Raw genomic sequence first — 17,194 nt, 5'->3', positions numbered from 1 at the left:
GGTGTCTGCTAAGGAAGGCAGGAGCCTCCCCTGAAGTGGAGAATGTAAACCCCCTCCCTCCAAATTGCTATAAATTTTAAATTAAGGGGCTCTCAGGCAAAAGATATGGGAGCAGGAATAACAGTTCTTTACTAGGGAAGAAAATAAAAAGATAAAATAAACAATGCAGTAAATGAAAATAACACAGACAGGGTCAGAACACAACCTGACACCCTGTGGGTCAATGTATTGGTAGCAGTCCAATTGGAATAGTGGCTGCAGTCCTCCTGGAGTGGATGATGTGGTTCTGCTGGAGCAGGGATCTTGTAGAAGGGTGTAGTCTTCCTCTGAAGATCCAGTGGAAGAGGCAGATGTTCCTCTGGGAAATCCAGTGGAGAAAGCTGTGCTGGTGTTCCAGAATCTCCAGATTATATCCGGGTAGGAATGCTTGGCTCCTCCCTCTGGGTGGAACATCTCACAATGCGATGCCATAGTCCTTATCAGTCATGCAGTGACAATAGCCTGTTATCAGCAGATGTCTCCCCAGAGGGAGGAGTTGTGGAAGAGTTAAGGAAAATTGCCCACTTAACAGAAGACAACTGCCATACAGATGGCAAATAGAATACAATTTGCTTGGGAATCCAGGACACCAGCCCTCCCCTGTAGGGTTGTTATCTGCCTCCCTAGAACCCACTGTGAGTCAGAAGCAGCCATCACAACCAGAGACATCCAGTACTGCTGCTGCTGCTGCCGGGTGTCACTTGGGCAGGGTTATGGGAAGCAAAGGTCAGGTTGGGATCAAGGCTCATTCCAACATTTCTCAGTGTCACAGCAGGGATAACCAGTTTTGATGAGTTCAGGTTGGGGTGTGCTCCATGGAAAGGGCACACCACCACATATAGCTGCTTCCCAAAACATTTTGAAGTCTTCTTTTACTTTCCTTAATGGAAATTACAGCTGCCTTGAGATTACTGAAGGAAAAGAATTCCCATTAATGAGGTTTTCCTATGATACCAAAAGAAATCCAGATGAGACAGCTAGGAAAAAATCCATGTTTTTCAGTTCCGATGAAAGATCTGAGGTGGTAATTGTCTAGTATTTGAGTTCTGATGGCTTCTCTTCTACAGGGTGATCCTGGAAAAGAAGGAAAAGTGGGCTTACCTGGGCCACCTGGTGAGCCAGGGCGTCCTGGAGAGCCAGGTTTGCCTGGGAAGGGTAAAGATGGAGAAAGGGTAAGTCCTGCTGGCAATCTTTGTGCTTCACTAGTGCAATATGACCCAGGCAAGCATGACTCCTGCAGGAGAGCATGGATTTACCTGAATCCATGGAAGGCCTGCCTGTGGAAAATGCTCCAGATCTCACCTGTGCCTAAAAAAAAAAGGTAGCGAGAACTGAAGATTTATTTCTGAAGTTTACATTGAAAACAGAGACCTCCACAAGGAGTAACCATTGTCCTTGTGACTAGTACAAAAATGATTAGCTTGATGGAAGTTCCCTAAAAGCTTTTAATTCTTGCCCAATTAGCATATTGTTTAGTTTGGTTACGTGTTGTTAGTAAAATATTGCCAGGACAGTGTGAGCTCAGGAGGGCAGTGATGGGAGAATTGCTGCCTTGACTATAGTAAAGTCCAGGTTCTTGTTTGGCTGGATGGTGACTGTTTTCTTGGTTTGCCTTTGTCACTTTAGGGGGAAAGAGGACCACCAGGCTTGCCAGGACCCTTTGGACATAAGGTGAGGATGGACTTCATTATGGACTGCTCATCTTAATCACTCGAACTGGAGAAAAGAACATGGTGCAAATATGGTCTGTTTTCCACTGGAAAATGGAGTTTGCAAAGCTCTGACTCAAAAATGCACTTCTAGCCTTCTAGAGGATTCCTTTCTTTATTATTCCAACATCTCTGTGGATGTAAATACTCAGCTATGAATTAGCTGTGTTCACTTTCCACATTAACAACACCTTCCAGCACTATAAGATTCAGCGCAGATGGAGGTCTCGGTGAACATTTTTTCAGAGAAACTGGGACTGGGACCCTTTAATCCACACAACCAGGGAGACACTGCATGGTTCAGGGATGACCTGCTCTCAGGACCACCTGTCAGCCCTCAAAGAGAACTTTTCCCTAGCCCTCATTCCCATCATCTCTCTTCAAGGAGGACATTAATTATTTGGCAGTAGAACCAGGTAGTCCTGGTTTCCCCTCCTGTATTGAGAGAAAGACTGGCTAGTTGAAGAGGTTGATGACACTAACTTCTGCTGAAAGTAATGTTTATTCCCTTATAAGCACACAGAAAAGAGAGAAAGGAATAAAACAGCAAAAATCTTTGATTTTGGCAGGATCTGGATTGTGCTTGAACATTTAATCAGACATTTCAGAAATTGTCCTCTTCAAAATGACCACTTTCTGATGTGGACTGGAAGAAGAATCTGATGTTGAAACAGATTCTGTAAATGATAAAAACAGGATTATAGGAGTATGAGACCCAATCCATCTACATCCCATATTTTTGAAATAAGCAAACTGCTGTGATTTTTTTTATTTTTGATACAGTTTGAACAAATGCATTGTAGTCTTTTCTAGATATCTTTGACAGTTCAGAACACAGACCTACACCCACACAGACACACACTAATAGACTGAGAATTAATATAAAAGTCAGAAAAAAACACTAAAAGAAATCTCATTAAGTATTCTATTCAACAGCAACAGAAGATGATAAAAGTCTTAATTGTATGTGGGAAAATACTATTGAAATTTTTGTATTAAAATTATCTTTCTGAGTAAAATAACTGATAAGGGATGTATGGAGTGTTTGAAGTAATCAGAATGCATTTTTCCTCACTGGCCTTGCAGTATTATTTCTTTGTAGTAAAAGATTAGCTTAAGAAGAAAGCAAGAAAGGGGAAAAATAGGAGATATTGCAGATTTAATTTTGAGTGGGCAGACTCCACAGGTAACAATTTTTCTATCATGCTTCTATATAGCTAGAAATAATGTCATAATAAATAGCATAAATAAGATTGGTTGTTATAAATCTACTGCCAATGTGAGACCAAATCTCCCAACTGCAATGCAACCCATAAAAGTCTTATTGATTTCTCCCTATAACTAGAAAACAGATGTTAAATTAAAGTCTTACAGCTGAATTCTTTCTTAGCCCTCTGTCTGCAGTGTACATTGAACAATGTCAAGCTGTTTTCTGTGCTGTTCAAGTTTTACTTTGAAAATCTGTTTTTTAGAAGAGAAGGCTCTCCTTTTCTAGTAAAGTGCTTGAGAGACAGTGGTTGAAGTGTTGACTTCTATTTTACCGAAATAATTTCATATGCTTCTGGGAGCAGGCCTATGTTGGTAAAGGACAGGAGAATTTTAAGATGCAGTAAAACTTCCCTAATCCTGTGTTCCCCAGATAAATGATCTATGTTCAGCAATTTTTGTGCCTTAGCCTTCTACCACAGAAGCACAGAAAAAGTGATTTATGGTGCTTGATGCTTCCCCAAGCCCAGGAAAGTGCCTGCTACCCTGCTGAAATCCCTGGTTCTGGATGTGGCTCTTGGGGTTATGGTTTGGGTGATTGAGGTGCTGCTGGGCTGGTGGTTGGACCAGCTGATCTTGAAGGTCTCTTCCAACCTTGGTGATTCTATGAAATGCTGAAAATTTGATGCAGTGCACTAAAATAAATGAAGACAAGTGCAAAGATTGTCTTTGCCCTCGGTTCTGTGATGTGATGTGAACACTCTGAGCCTGCAGAGGTGGGCTGGGGCCCTTGTGGTGGAAAAGGACACTTTCATGGCATGATGAGACAGTAACTGTGCCATGTCCCCATGCTGCCACATGCTGTCCCTCTGTGAGCAGGATCAGGACCAGATGTACTCATGTGACATTCTGGTGTGCCACCTGCTTGCATTTCAGCACATTTTCTCATCAGTGCACAAAGCTTTTAACTCTTTCCTTTATTTCAGGGTGAGAGGGGAGCTCCTGGCCTCCCTGGACAGCCAGGAGACAGAGGCGTGCCAGGAATTGGCCTGGCTGGACCCCCTGTAAGTAGCAGATCCTGCTGCAACCTGTAATGAGGTGGAAAATCAGGCATTGGCACCTGGAAATGCATTGCCTGTGCTCAGCTGTGCTGAGAGCCTGTGGGACATTTTGCCTTCTGAAGGTGTAGATTCCAGAAGAGTCCAGAGGCTGCCATTTGTGGCTCACGTGTCACATGTCTGCTATGAGGGCTAAAAGTGCTCTGGGATTGATTGCTGTCACTCCTGAATTTTGTCAGGACTGTCACTCCTGAATTCTGTGCATCATCCTGGCACACTGGCTGTGGATGTGAGAGGAGATCTGTGCCAAGGCAGCAGCTCTGGTGTCCTGGACAGACACAACCCTGCTGTTGTATGAACCCTGTTGGAAGGGATGAGTGTGGCACACATGCCCACATCAGTGACATAGATACACTCCGATAGCAAAATACAAAATCAGATTGCTTAAGCTGCTGTGTTCCAAGAGGGGCCTCCTGCCCATAATTTCCCCCAAATATTTGGTAGGTTTGACTTTATCCAGCTCTGCCCTCATGAATATCAGTTGGTCACATGGTGTATATGGGAGTCTGCTCGGAAAATTTGGATTTTCCTGTTGCTGGGCTTTGATCACTCCAGTACTTGTCATGTACAACTCCTCTAGAAATGAGGGGGATTTGGCAGTGCTCTGGCAGTAGTCCTGCTCAGAGACCTCCAGCTATGCACTGAATTTGCTAGTGAAATATATTTAGGAGGAAGCAAATGCTATTTCTGGCTGTAATTGCAAGAGGACATCTGAGTCCTTGCATTCTTTTGCAATACCTCATGCATGCCATGATCCTGGACCAATCATCAATGTTTGGTTATTAGTGCTCTGTTTATCTAGATATAAGTGTCCCAATTAGTACAGGAACTTGCCTTGAAAGGATAAGTCATATTGCTGGGTAATGAGTTGAAATATCTGGCTTTCTGAGGTGTATGTCCACTTAATATTTGCTTTTACCATGCTGAATTCTATCAGAGTTAGAACAGACAGGGTTGGTCCTGTTTCCCACTGTGATTTTATCATGGCTTTTATGGTCCTCACAGGGTTACCAATCACTGCAGGTTTCCTGGGTGTCCTTTGATTTATCTAAGGATCTATAGATTTATCTATGATTTATCTAAGGAACAGTGGTGGTCTTGCAGTTCTCAATGTTCAGCCATTAATTAAATTAAAGTAACAAATGAGTATCTGGCTTGTTTGAAAATCACTAGCTAGTGGATAGTCTTTAATTACAGATTTTTAGATTCAGTCCAGGGCTAGATGAGTTCTTGTCTGCATCCTGATGTACACAGGATGACAAAGTTGTTCTTCATTGGGGATTTAGCATCCTCATCTCCATAAACACAAATGACTAAGGACTTGACTCCAAATGCAGACATTTCTTGTCTCACACCAGAATGTTTTTTTCGGTGTCTTCATTATTTGCCCACTGTCAGGATGTGTAGCCACCTACACACCACACTGTTCTCAAATGATATGTTTTATTTATTTAATTTGCTCTATTAAATGATTCTTAAAAAAAAAGAAAAAAAAACCAAAAAAACAACCAAACCACTATTATGATGGGGTTTTTTCCACTACAGATTCATCATAACCTCAGCTCCAGTGCAAAGACTGGAATTGGAAAAAAAAAAACTAGCTCTGTATAACCTTGAATCTAGCAGACTGTCACAAAGACTGAATCCCACAGTAAAAAAAAAAACAAAAAACCAAAAAAAACCACCAGAATAAAATCAGTGGAGTTGCTTCAGTGCATATTACACGCTGAATTAAAGACCTCAGCCTCTACTCTTTTTAGCAATGTGACAAAATTGTGTTTATAATACTTCAGCTTCAGAGCTGAGAGCCAACAACTCTTTTTAATTGGAATCCTCACCCTGCTTCCTCCTCTGCCCTTAACCTCTCTCAGGCTTTGCTCCCTGCACAAAAAGTATATATAGATGAGGATTTTTTTACCTTATCTGCTGAAGTATTGAGTTACAATTTGCATAACACTGAGCCATAAACTTGAACATTAGCAGCGTGTGTTATTTCCAACAGAGTAGGGGACAGCTTGGACAACTGGGGTGAATTCACATGTTTATGCTGAAGCTGCCTAATGCATGGATGCACAGTATAAGTAGAAAGATTTCAATTTTGCCCTGTCTTGCCTTGTGGGCATTAATTAAATTATGCATTAAGCCATTTCTTTAACGTGCACTAAGGTGTCTTCTTTCATGGAGACACTGTGAGGATTAATGAGTTGCTGTGCCTGAAACAGAAAGCAGAAGGAGACAGGAGTTATAGTGGTAGCCAATTTATTCAAGCCTTGTTTTGGGTGTGTTTGGAATACCAGATTGAGTCACCAATGATGGATATGGCACTGCATCACTTCTGTGGTGTTCCTATAGAAGTGGGTACCTGCCAGGGGCTGCCTCTACCCAGCTGCACATATTAAATTGCATCCCCAAACAAACAGCATGCACAAGCTCACTGCCCTCCCCCTGCTTTGACCTAAATTAAAGAGTACAGAATTTCTGTGGGATGTTTTTGCTTGTGTGTGAGGTAGCTGAATGTAGTGGTCTTCAGTTGTCCCAAGGGATGTGTGGATGCTGTGGTTCTGTGTCTCCAGACCCAGCCAGGAGTGTGGATTGTCCATGGGCACAGTGCATACCCATCCACACTCATGAGTGCAGCACACAGTCCAGAGCAGAGAATAATGCCTTAATGCAGGACCCACCCTGCTAAATGAGAATTTAAAGTGTTTTGATTGCTGTGTCTTTTCTGTTTGTAGGGCCCTGCAGGACCCCCAGGAGACAAAGGGTCACTGGTACAGTATGTCTTTCTAGCTATACCCAAATTCTCTGGGGAGGGGACAGCCACACTAATTAATTATGTTTTTTGCCAGTCATTTCATGAGGGCAGATGTAATTGCTTTGGTTTTGCTCAAGGAATGGTCACAGAGTGGCTCATCCACAGAACTTCTGTGTATTACCAGGTACTTGTCTGCTATACTGAGTTGTGAGAAAGAGTTGATCAAGAGCCTTAGCCTGGTGGAAATGTTTCCTTACGTGTCAGTAGTCCTAAAAGAGAAATAATGAGTGACTTGCTTCACCCTTCTTTCAAAAAAATTATTTTAAGGCACATAATTCAAAGCATATTTCTTATAGCCAAGGCCTCAAAGGTTTAAAAGAAACCATTTTAGAACATTTTTCTTACTTAAATCTTACAGATTTCAGTATTCACCAAACACACACTTTAGTCCCTCAACATTCAGTTTTTCAAGGATGCAATCCATTGGTGTGGCACAAACTGTGTACCATGGTCTCAGTAGACACTGGCTTGAATTTCCAGCACAACAGCCAGTCCTAGCAGTGTGATAGCCTGGAACTGAGGAGATGTGTGCTATTTTCAGAGTCCCCTGTGGCAGGAAGGAAATTATGAATCTGATTCCATGTTCTTAGAAGGCTAATTTATAATTGTATGTACTTATATTATATTAAATAATGCTATACTAAAACTATACTAAAGAATAGAGAAAGGATACATACAGAAGGCTTAACAAGATACTAATGAGCAACTCATGATCTCTTCCAGAGTCCCGCCACAGCCAGATGGTGATTGGTCATTAAGTAAAAACAATTCACATGAAACCAATCAAACAACCAGCTGTTTGTTGGATAAACAATCTCCAAACCACATTCCAAAGCAGCAAAACACAGGAGAAGCAAAATGAGATCATTATTGTTTTTCCTTTTTCTCTGAGGCTTCTCAGCTTCCCAGGAGAAGAATCCTGGGCAAGGGGATATTTCAGAAAATATGACGGTCACAGAGATGGACCTTCTTTTCTCCTCTACTGTCCTGTGCTCAGTCATATTTTCTCTCTGTTCAAAAACCCATCTCCTGTAAAGAGTCATTATTTCTCTCCAATCAGTGCATGGGAGGATTGACTTTAGTGATGCACATGAAGTCCCTTGAGGCACAGAATTGACTGATACCAGGATAGTGCAGTGTGAGCTGTAATTATATTTATTCTTAAACTCTCTCATAGTTGTGTAGGTGCTGGTTAATTTTTTCCACCAATTACTATTAGGTTAAGGATTTCTTCTCTTCAGCTAAGAAGCACCTCATAAATACTGCTCACATTACTGGGTTTGTCTGTTCTCTCCTCTCAGGGTCCCCGTGGTGTGCCTGGGATCCCTGGACCACAGGGGCCTCCTGGCCAGGATGTAAGTAAAATTAAAGTGTAAGTGCTCAAGAAATTGGTCAGTACTTGCATCTAATTTCCTTAAAAATTTATGCTGATAATAAACTGCAGTCTCTGAGTGTTACTAGGATTGTCCAAGAGATGTTTTGCAGAAGTGGAGCTCTTACAACTCAGGATGTCAAAGGGGAAAATAGTTGGAATAAGGAGGATTGCTTCAAGGAAAGTGGGGTTCATCACTGAAGCATTTTAAAATGACAGTGGAGAAGGGACTTGGCAGCACACACTGGGGAAGGATCTCAACTGGAAAAGGATGGTGGTTAGGCTCTCTAGGAACTTCTTAGAATCCACTGAGATAAGTACCCTTTCTGTTAAAACAGGGCCACAGCTGTTAAGTTCTCTGTGAGTTCATTTTGCTGCTGCTGTTGTGCATTTTTGAGGACATTTTAACCTCCTGGTGCATTGTGCTCCCACTGTCTCAGTGGTGAGTCATGGAACTGAGGAGCGCAGAGGAACGTGGCAGACTCCCAGCTGGAAAGCTGGCTCCTCTCTCTGCCTGCTTCCACTTCAGTGCTGCATCAGAAAGAGGAGATTTTTTTTTTCCTCTGTGATGTGGAAACCAGTCCTGTGAAGGAGCCTCTGAAGATTTGGAAGGGCTTGGTCTTTGGGTTTAAAGGAACACTGTGGAGAGGGGAAGGTGACCTCCTGGAACTCTCCTCAGTACTGCTCTGTGATGCTGTCGTGTCTGAAATGGTACCAGCTCTCACCAGCTCCACAGCAAGCACTTTCCAACCCTAGTGTGGCTTTACTGACATCCATCAGGTAGCCTAAAGGGGTCCTTTCCTGTGGAAAGAAGGTCTCATTTTCTTCCCACCTACTTATTCCCAGAGGGGTTGTGCATGGCCCATCCCTGGAAGTGTTCCAGGGCAGGCTGGATGGGGCTCTGAGCAGCCTGGGATAGTGGAAGGTGTCCCTGCCTATGGCACAAGTTTGGAATTGGATGATCTTTATGGCCCCTTCCAACCCAAACCATTCCAAGATTCTCTGACTCTATACTTTGTCACAAGACAAAGGATTGAGCCAGGGTTTTCTTCCTGAGCCCATGATAGTGGAAATGGTCCTGTGTGTCCCTGGGCAGCCAGAGATTTGGGATTGATTGTGTCCTGCTGCCTGTCCCTAGATCTCATCTCCTTGCCTCACATGTTTGAAATTTTTAATTAAGATGTTTTGAACAGGAGATAGTATAGATGGTTTGTTAGAGCTGTACTGTATGAGGAGAGTGCCTGAGGCAGCTTTTGGAGTCTCTTTCTGGCTCTGCTCAGAGCAGCACTGGCTGGTCAACTCTTGGAGATGCAGCACTGCGGTCTTTACATTTTTCTTTTCCCTGCAGAAAATTAATCCAAACACAAACATTCCTCAGGCTGCTTATAAAACACATTCTCTATTACATTCACTGCTTTAATTGCAGTCAATATGTCTTTTAGAAACTTTCTATATTGTCTGATCACTTGTTAAACCATTCTGTCTGTGTTTCAGGAGGTATAATTGGAGGTACAGGGCACATTCCAACATTGCTTGGTGTGTCAGCAGGGATAACCTATTTTGACAAGATCATGCATTTGCAGTTCCCTGATCTGTCTTTATTTAACTAGCATAAGGAACTTTTTGTTCTGCTTCTGCAGTCTTGTGTGCCAATGCAGTGTTCCTGTATGCTCTGAAATATGTCCATTTTTGTACTCTGCTGTGTTCAAACAGGATATCATTGGATAGGAAAGCTCCAATTTGAATTGCTAATATGAATTTGCCGTGCAACTCCCAAGCCATGCAGTGTCAATTGCCTGAATGACTTGCCTCAGTGTCTTGTACTTTGCTGTGGCCTTTGCAAATGTATTCCATGTTTGTTTTTTTCTGAAATTGGAAAATTCTTTTAAATCACATTTACATACATCAAGTTACTCTCTGAATTATTTTTCCAGTTGCAAACTCATCAGATGCTTGTGGAAGTGCCTGCTATCAGTTGCATTCTCTGATATAGCAAATCAGATTTACAACTGCATTTGGGGAAATGAAAGAGTCAATGCTATTTTTGCAATAGCTTTGGCCAGAATTCTCTCCCACTGGTGAATAAATTGGGGTTTTTTTGTATGACTACCTTCTAGATTTTTTCTGGTCCCCTAAAAGCATGTGTCATATTTTTTTGGGATAGCCCAAAGCCACCTTTTGAAACATCTGTTGGCTACTCAATCTAATATCAAGAGTTCTCAGGACAGTGACTTTTTCTATTAAAATTAAGGTTTTGAAAACACTTGCTAAGGTTTACAGTACAATCGTGCTGCTTTGGCCTTGTTCTGTTCCTCTTAGAAAAAGCCTTGATATTTGTTTGTCCTCTAGAGTTCATTATGTCCATAAATCCCTATGAATTATCTTTTTCTGTGACAAAGCTGGGACATGTTGTCTTCTTCCGTATATACAATTTTCTTGTCTTTAAATTTGCTTTTTTTTTCTGATTAACCAAAGCTCCAATTCTTAAAGCCTGAAAAGTGTGGTTTTTTTAGGTCTTTTTCCCCTAATAATATGACTAATTTTTTCCATAACAGAACTACTACACATTGTGCCTACTTTAAGGACCTCAGTCACTTAAAAAAAATTACTTTCTCTTGCTTTTGGAAAAAAAATCCAAATCACATTTTAATCTGTCAGTATTCCTGTATCAAGCATTAAAATAGTGTAGCCTTAAGTACCTTCTGTTAGTGAAGTTGGCCAATCTCCTAGTCTGAGAATTATAAAAAAGTCTTTCTCCGTGTTCAGTGATGTTATATGCAGTGCTGTCTCCTCCAGCTGCTGCAGAGCAGGTCCTGGTTAAATTAGATATATGGAGGAAATTCTTAACTGTGCATGTAGTGAAGCACTGGAGCAGAATGCCCAGAGAAGCTGTGGCTGCCCCATCTCTGGAAGTGCTCAAGGCCACATTGGATGGGGCTTGGAGCAACCTGGTCCAGTGGAAAGCGTCCTGCCCATGGCAGGGGCTTGGAATGAGATGGGATTTCACGTTCCTTCCAACCCAAGCCATCCCATGATTCTATGAAAAGGTTTATTAGAAGATGTAAAATGATAGGACAAACCACGGTGGGCAGGTGCAGGGCTCGGCCAAACAAATGCTCAGCCAGCTCTGATTTACCAGCCCCTTTTATACCCTTGTGTGTCTACCCCCTATTTGGTTGTTCCTCTCTCTGCCCCTGCACAGCCCCTCATGCATCTCCCCAGCTCTATCAGTCCCTCAGCCCTCCCAGTTCATGTCCCCCCGTTTACCATCCGATCACCTGCAAGGTCCAGATTGCTCTCCCAGCAAGTGCAGTCTGTGGTTTTTGATGGCCCATCAGTTACTGCCAGTGACAAGATCCGCTTCTCAGGTCTGCGTGTCTTGGAAAATTTAGTTTCTGATTTCCTCCTTTTCCCTTAATTTCCCAATTGACAAGGTCCTGGATGAGGTAACCTTGCTGCAATAAGCCTCCTCATATTTCCACATGCCTTGATCAATTAGTGTGAATGTCCAGGTTTGCTTCCCATCACTGCCATCCTTTTTTGTTGGTCAGGTTTGTGTCCTTGACATTCTAATTTATGACTTTCTCCTTCTCTTCCTTTCTTGAATTAAAAAATTTTCTTGACCAGATACCCCTAAAGGAGCAGACACTCTCTGGCCAGCCACTCTTACACTTCATGTTTTGGGAATCATCTCTTCTCCCCTGCCTGTCTGCTGGGAGATAAAATGTTTCTGTTCAACACACCTATTTAGTGTCCTTAGATTAGGAAACAATCTGAATAAGATATTCTCTTATCCTCCTACTAACAGTGAGGGCACCTGTTTAATAGGATCCTTCTGTATTTTGATTATGATAATTTGAATTAACATAAACACTGAATTAATCACTTTTTAATTAGGTTAATTATTTATAATAACTAAGTTCCAGCATTACTGAGAAGTTCATCTTCCCCCTGCATTCGCTTTCATTATTGTAAAACCTTTGTGGATGCATAAATTACTGCCAATGGATTTGAAAAGCAGAATTTGCTGGTTTGAGGATGATTTTCCCAACCGGTTATAAGGACAGTTCCAAGGAGCCTTTGTGTTTGTTTTAGGGTACTTACACTCCAAACCAGGGTACACTTATTAACCCACCTATTGTCTCTTTATTGCTGTGACATATAACTGATTTAAGATACTGCATTTCAAGTTTAATTTTCAGTCTTGTAATAGAACTATCCCACCATATGCCTGTGTGACTGACACACTTCCCCTATACACTTATGTTTCCTTACAGACTTTCTTTAAGTATTTTCACATGCACCACTAACCTGAGCATCATTTTCCCCACCATAGGATTTTGCCTATTAACTGCACCAGCATTTATTTCAGAATCACAGAATATTCTGAATTGGAAGGGACCCACAAGGCTCATCGAGTCCAAGTCTGAAGTGAATGGGCCCTGAGGGGATCAAACCCACAACTTTGGCATAATTCGCACCATTTGCCGACCAACTAAGCTAAATATTGTTTTTAGCATTATCAGCAGCACAGTTTCCATCAGTTACCATTTAAAGACCATTCCTGTGTGTTAGATTTTTCAGACTGATGCTCTGTATACTGTGCATCACACCTCCTCGTGGCTGACATCTTTTCCCTGTACTGGTGTGCTGTACTACTCATTGGATGTTCTGCTTTGTGCCAGCCACTCTTGGCTGCAATCTCCTGAAAGTGTTCAAACTTTTTGAGTTTTCCAGCACTGGTTGTTATTTGGGTCTGTGCATTTTCCCACATCCCGTTAGCAGCATTTATTTTCTGTGCCATGCAGTTTTTTGGTCAGACTCATTTCCTTTTCGATGATTTTTTTGGCTTTCTCTTTTCCAGTTCCCTCCCCTATTAGCTTGTCAGATGCAGTTTTAACTTTCATGTCTTCATTCTAACATTTTCATTCTGCTCTGAGCAATGTGAAACTGCATCAAGGGAGGTTTAGGTTGGATATTAGGAAAAGGTTCTTCATCCAGATAGTGGCCAGACACAGAAACAGGATCCCCAGGCAAGTGGTCACAGCACCAAGACTGACAGAGTTCAAAGAGCATTTGGACAATGCTCTCGGGCACCTGATGTGATTCTTGTGATTGTCCTGTGCAAGATCAGGAGCTGGACTTGATTTTTTGTGGGTCGCTTACAACCCAGGATATTCTGTAATTCTATATTTGCAGCTTGTCTGTTTTTGTCAGCCTTTTCTAACTCCAGACCTCTACAGACCAGCAAGATTTCCTCTACTTTTGACTCTGCTTCCATTGGCCCGTTCTCTGATAATGCACCATGCTGAAGTGCCATCATCTATATCTGGTTTGTTCAGTTTGGCTCACAAAAGAATTCTTCAATGGACATTCTCTGTTTGCAATCTTGTGCCTTTCAATTTTTCTGGGGAACTTTTCTGGGGATTCAGGGTTTTTTTCAGGTTTGTCAGCCATGGCACAGAGCTTAATCTCTTTTCCTGTCTCATTTCCACCCTTTTGGAGATATCACCAGCTCCACATCCTACAGCATGCAAGAAAATGGGTTCATCCCTTTTTGTCTCAAGGCACTCTGATACCATGTGGACATGATAGCTGTGCTTAATCCTTTCCAAGGATTTCCATTTTATTCACTCTCTCCTTGCATGTCTTTTCACATAACTAAGAAGTCTTTTCCTATATTCTTTTTTTAAGAGATCTTTAAATACTCAGATTACGCTGCTAGTGCCATGTTCATATTTCAGATCCCAAAGCAGAAGGCTGTCAGTGAGCCCTATGGCACATATTTATAGCTGTGCTACTAGTCAGCATGAAAGACATTTCTGAACTGTCTTTTCTGTCTTGCTTTCTGATCCAGGATTATTCTCATGGCTCAAGTTTTTGCTTTGCATCACACTTTTTAGAGCAAGTTCTGTGTGAGTCTTCCTGAACAAAGTAGGTCTGGGAATATAGGATCTGTGTAATTGTTATTTAGCCATCCCTCTTCCCATTTGCAGAAGTGGCTGAGAGCACAGTGGAGAGGATGCCAAAAGCATGACCTGACAGCATCTGTGAAAGGGAAGGGACTTTGGGAACCATGCACAGTTCTCTGGATTTACCTTGAAATTCTGGGGAAGAAGGAAGGCTATAAATTACTAAAATGATTATTTATATTTACTCAATTTCCTAGAAGGACTTCTGGGGAGAAATGTGAGCTAAACATCTTCTTCAGATAGTGTCTTCTCTTTGTTCTTACCTGCAGAAGGTTTAGTTCCTCAGGAAACAAGATTTCATCCATGAAGTTCAGTACTACTTCAGCTCCACTTTAGGTCCATTTCAGTGTGTGTTTAATTTTTGTCTCTTAGAATGTCAAGGTAATTGAAGGGTTTTTGCTCATCCAGAAGCATTTAATGTGGACATAGAAAAAGATAATCAATATATTTTCCCATTATTTCTCTCTTCTAGCAAGACATACAGGATTTAAGTACTAAGTGAGACTCAAGGATGAAATTCAAGTTTTCCCTATAGCTACAGTTGTGGTGTATCATGACATACAGTGCTCTTCAGTCATTAATCCCCATGTCCCCATCTGTGTAAATAATGCAATGAACTGATTGGCAAAATGGAATAACCTGAGACAAGGTGGCAGAAAAAAACACCCCTTCCTGGCTAAGCATTTGACCAAATTTTAAAGGAACTTCCCATATGGAAATACTAGACAGTCTCAAAGAGTAGCTCTTGCTGAGCCTAGACTGATTGAAAGCTACTACTTGTACCTTGATCAGCATCCAGATGTTGATGCAGCCCAAAAAGCCAGTCAAGTCCTGGGCTGTATCAAAACCAGCATGGCCAAGAGGTCAATGGAGGGGATTGTGCCTCTCTACTCCACTCTGGTGAGACCCCACCTGCAATGCTGTGTCCAGCTCTGGGGTCCCACAGCACAGGAAGGACATGGAACTGTTAGAGAGAGTCCTGAGGAGGCCACCAAGGCGACTGAAGGGATAGAGCAACTCTCTTACAAGGAAAGGTGGAGAGAATTGGGAGTGGGAGAGAATTGGGTTGAGAGAATTTTTTCACCGGAAAAGTGAAGGCTTCAGGGTGACCTATTTGTGGTCATCCAGTACCTGAAGGGAGCCTTGAAGAAAGATGGAGAAGAAGGTGTCCCTGCCCATGGCAGGGGGTTGGAACGAGATGTTCTTGAAGGTCCCTTCCAACCCAAACCCTTCTATGACTCTATGAACATCCTGGGTGGCAAATCTGGAACCATCCAAGAGAAAACCCCATGTGGGACTTCAACAGAATCAACAAAGCTGAACACAAATAAGATATTTTTAGATGGTCAGCAGAAACTGTGCCTTTAGAAAAAAAATGATCAGGTAGGACAGCTTTTGTATGTGGTAAATTCTGTATGCTCTTTAAGGTGCTCAGTATGAACAGAACATGCACTTGCTTGAGTGATGACACAGGTTGATGGACCAGGTGGATACAGGAATTCAGCAGAAAATGGTTTGGGGAAATGTCACTGAGTATCCTTAAAACCCCTCTGCAAGGATCCTCACAGTGCAGATTATTGTCACCATCTGAGCTGTGGCCAACTGTCTTGTTCAAAATATTTGGTTTCCCAAGTGAGCATTACTTTATGCAAAGATTTTACAAAAAATTTTAGACATGCTTTTTGTTTTGTTTTTAGCAAACTTAATTCCTTGTAAATGACATGTTAGAGATGCGTGCTGAGGGGTGGAGGTTGTCCCTTTTCCTAATCCTGCCTTTCTGGACATAAAATTCCAAGAATGCTGGTAACTTCTATGCCTTCATCTCAAGAAAACTGATACCACTACACCTCAACAAACAAAAAAACAACCAATCAACCAAACAAACAAATTGATATTGCTTGTTGACAGGTGCCTTCAGAGATTTAAAGCTTCATCCTTCACACCAGTAAAGTTCATAGTGTTTCCTATCACCAGAAGACAAGCTAAAGCAATTCCAGTCTCTGTGTGACTCAAATGAATTTAGCAAAGGTTTGAGAGAATTTTCAAGTTTCAGATATTTGGAGAAGTTTGCTGTCTGTCACATGGAAGGAGTAGTGCTGCTCAGCAGAAGAAAGTGAAATGTGTGCTAATCCAGATCAGTCAGCAGAGTGCAAGAGCAACCAGGGGGTTATTGTATAATAATTTCACAATATTTTTCTTTTTCTTGATCTGTAGGGTGTACCTGGAAATCCAGGGGAAAGAGGACCTCCTGGAAAACCTGTATGTAACTTCATTTCTGTATTATATCTTCCTTTTAACTCAGTTTCCACCTGTACACCTCACCTCAGAAGTGCACTTGGGTGCTTTTCCACTGTTGTTTTTCCCAGTAGAGCAGTAGAAAAAATACTAAGACCCACTAAAGGTTAAGTGAAGGCTTTGGAATGGTATGAGAACAACTGGATATTCTGCATGTAAATAAAAGCCAAAATTTTAAAGGCACTTCCTTAGCACCACTGTACAGTACCAGCAAGAGCTCATCTCAGGTTCCAATGAAAAGCATTGGTAGGGTAGGGTGGGAGGTACAAGTTTGGCCCAGTGAATCCTAGACAGGACAAGGAAAACCAGTGAGAATCCAAGAACATGTTCAGGAAAAATTCTCATGTCTTGATGCCTCTTAAAATTGCCTGAAATAATGAATTTCTCATTCCACAGGGTTCCCCACCCCTGCTCACTCCAGAGGACATAAATCTCCTGGTAAAGGTAATCAGCCTTTAGTGAGTGTGGGAGTTTATGTCTCTGTTTGATTCAGACCTAACACTCTGTGATGGGAAAGTGTCTGAACTACAAGTGCAAAAGGTGTCTTTAAACACTCTTTCAAAGCTCAAGAATGACAAGTCTCCTGCTTGCACTGGTATTGGGACACGAGCTCACAGTGGAGATGAAAATCCCTTCCCCAGCAGTGAAATGACCTAAAAAGTTCTCTA

At 41.9% G+C, this 17,194-nt stretch overlaps 1 protein-coding gene across 1 annotated transcript in view; it reads left to right on the top strand.

The window, feature by feature from the left end:
• LOC102045269 (collagen alpha-1(XXII) chain-like) overlaps window positions 1–17,194 on the top strand; it is a 99,983-nt gene that overhangs the window by 51,203 nt on the left and 31,586 nt on the right. The window contains exons 22-28 of the mRNA XM_031064351.1: window positions 1,107–1,211; window positions 1,666–1,710; window positions 3,941–4,018; window positions 6,808–6,843; window positions 8,189–8,242; window positions 16,446–16,490; window positions 16,923–16,970. Coding sequence (XP_030920211.1) covers window positions 1,107–1,211; window positions 1,666–1,710; window positions 3,941–4,018; window positions 6,808–6,843; window positions 8,189–8,242; window positions 16,446–16,490; window positions 16,923–16,970 — 411 coding nt within the window. The remainder of the gene's footprint in view (window positions 1–1,106; window positions 1,212–1,665; window positions 1,711–3,940; window positions 4,019–6,807; window positions 6,844–8,188; window positions 8,243–16,445; window positions 16,491–16,922; window positions 16,971–17,194) is intronic.

Source organism: Geospiza fortis, unplaced genomic scaffold (assembly GCF_000277835.1).
Source record: "Geospiza fortis unplaced genomic scaffold, GeoFor_1.0 scaffold382, whole genome shotgun sequence".
Classification (NCBI taxonomy): Eukaryota; Metazoa; Chordata; class Aves; order Passeriformes; family Thraupidae; genus Geospiza; species Geospiza fortis.
The sequence above is the reverse complement of the archived record's forward strand: the minus strand, read 5'-3'. Positions and strand labels throughout refer to the sequence as shown.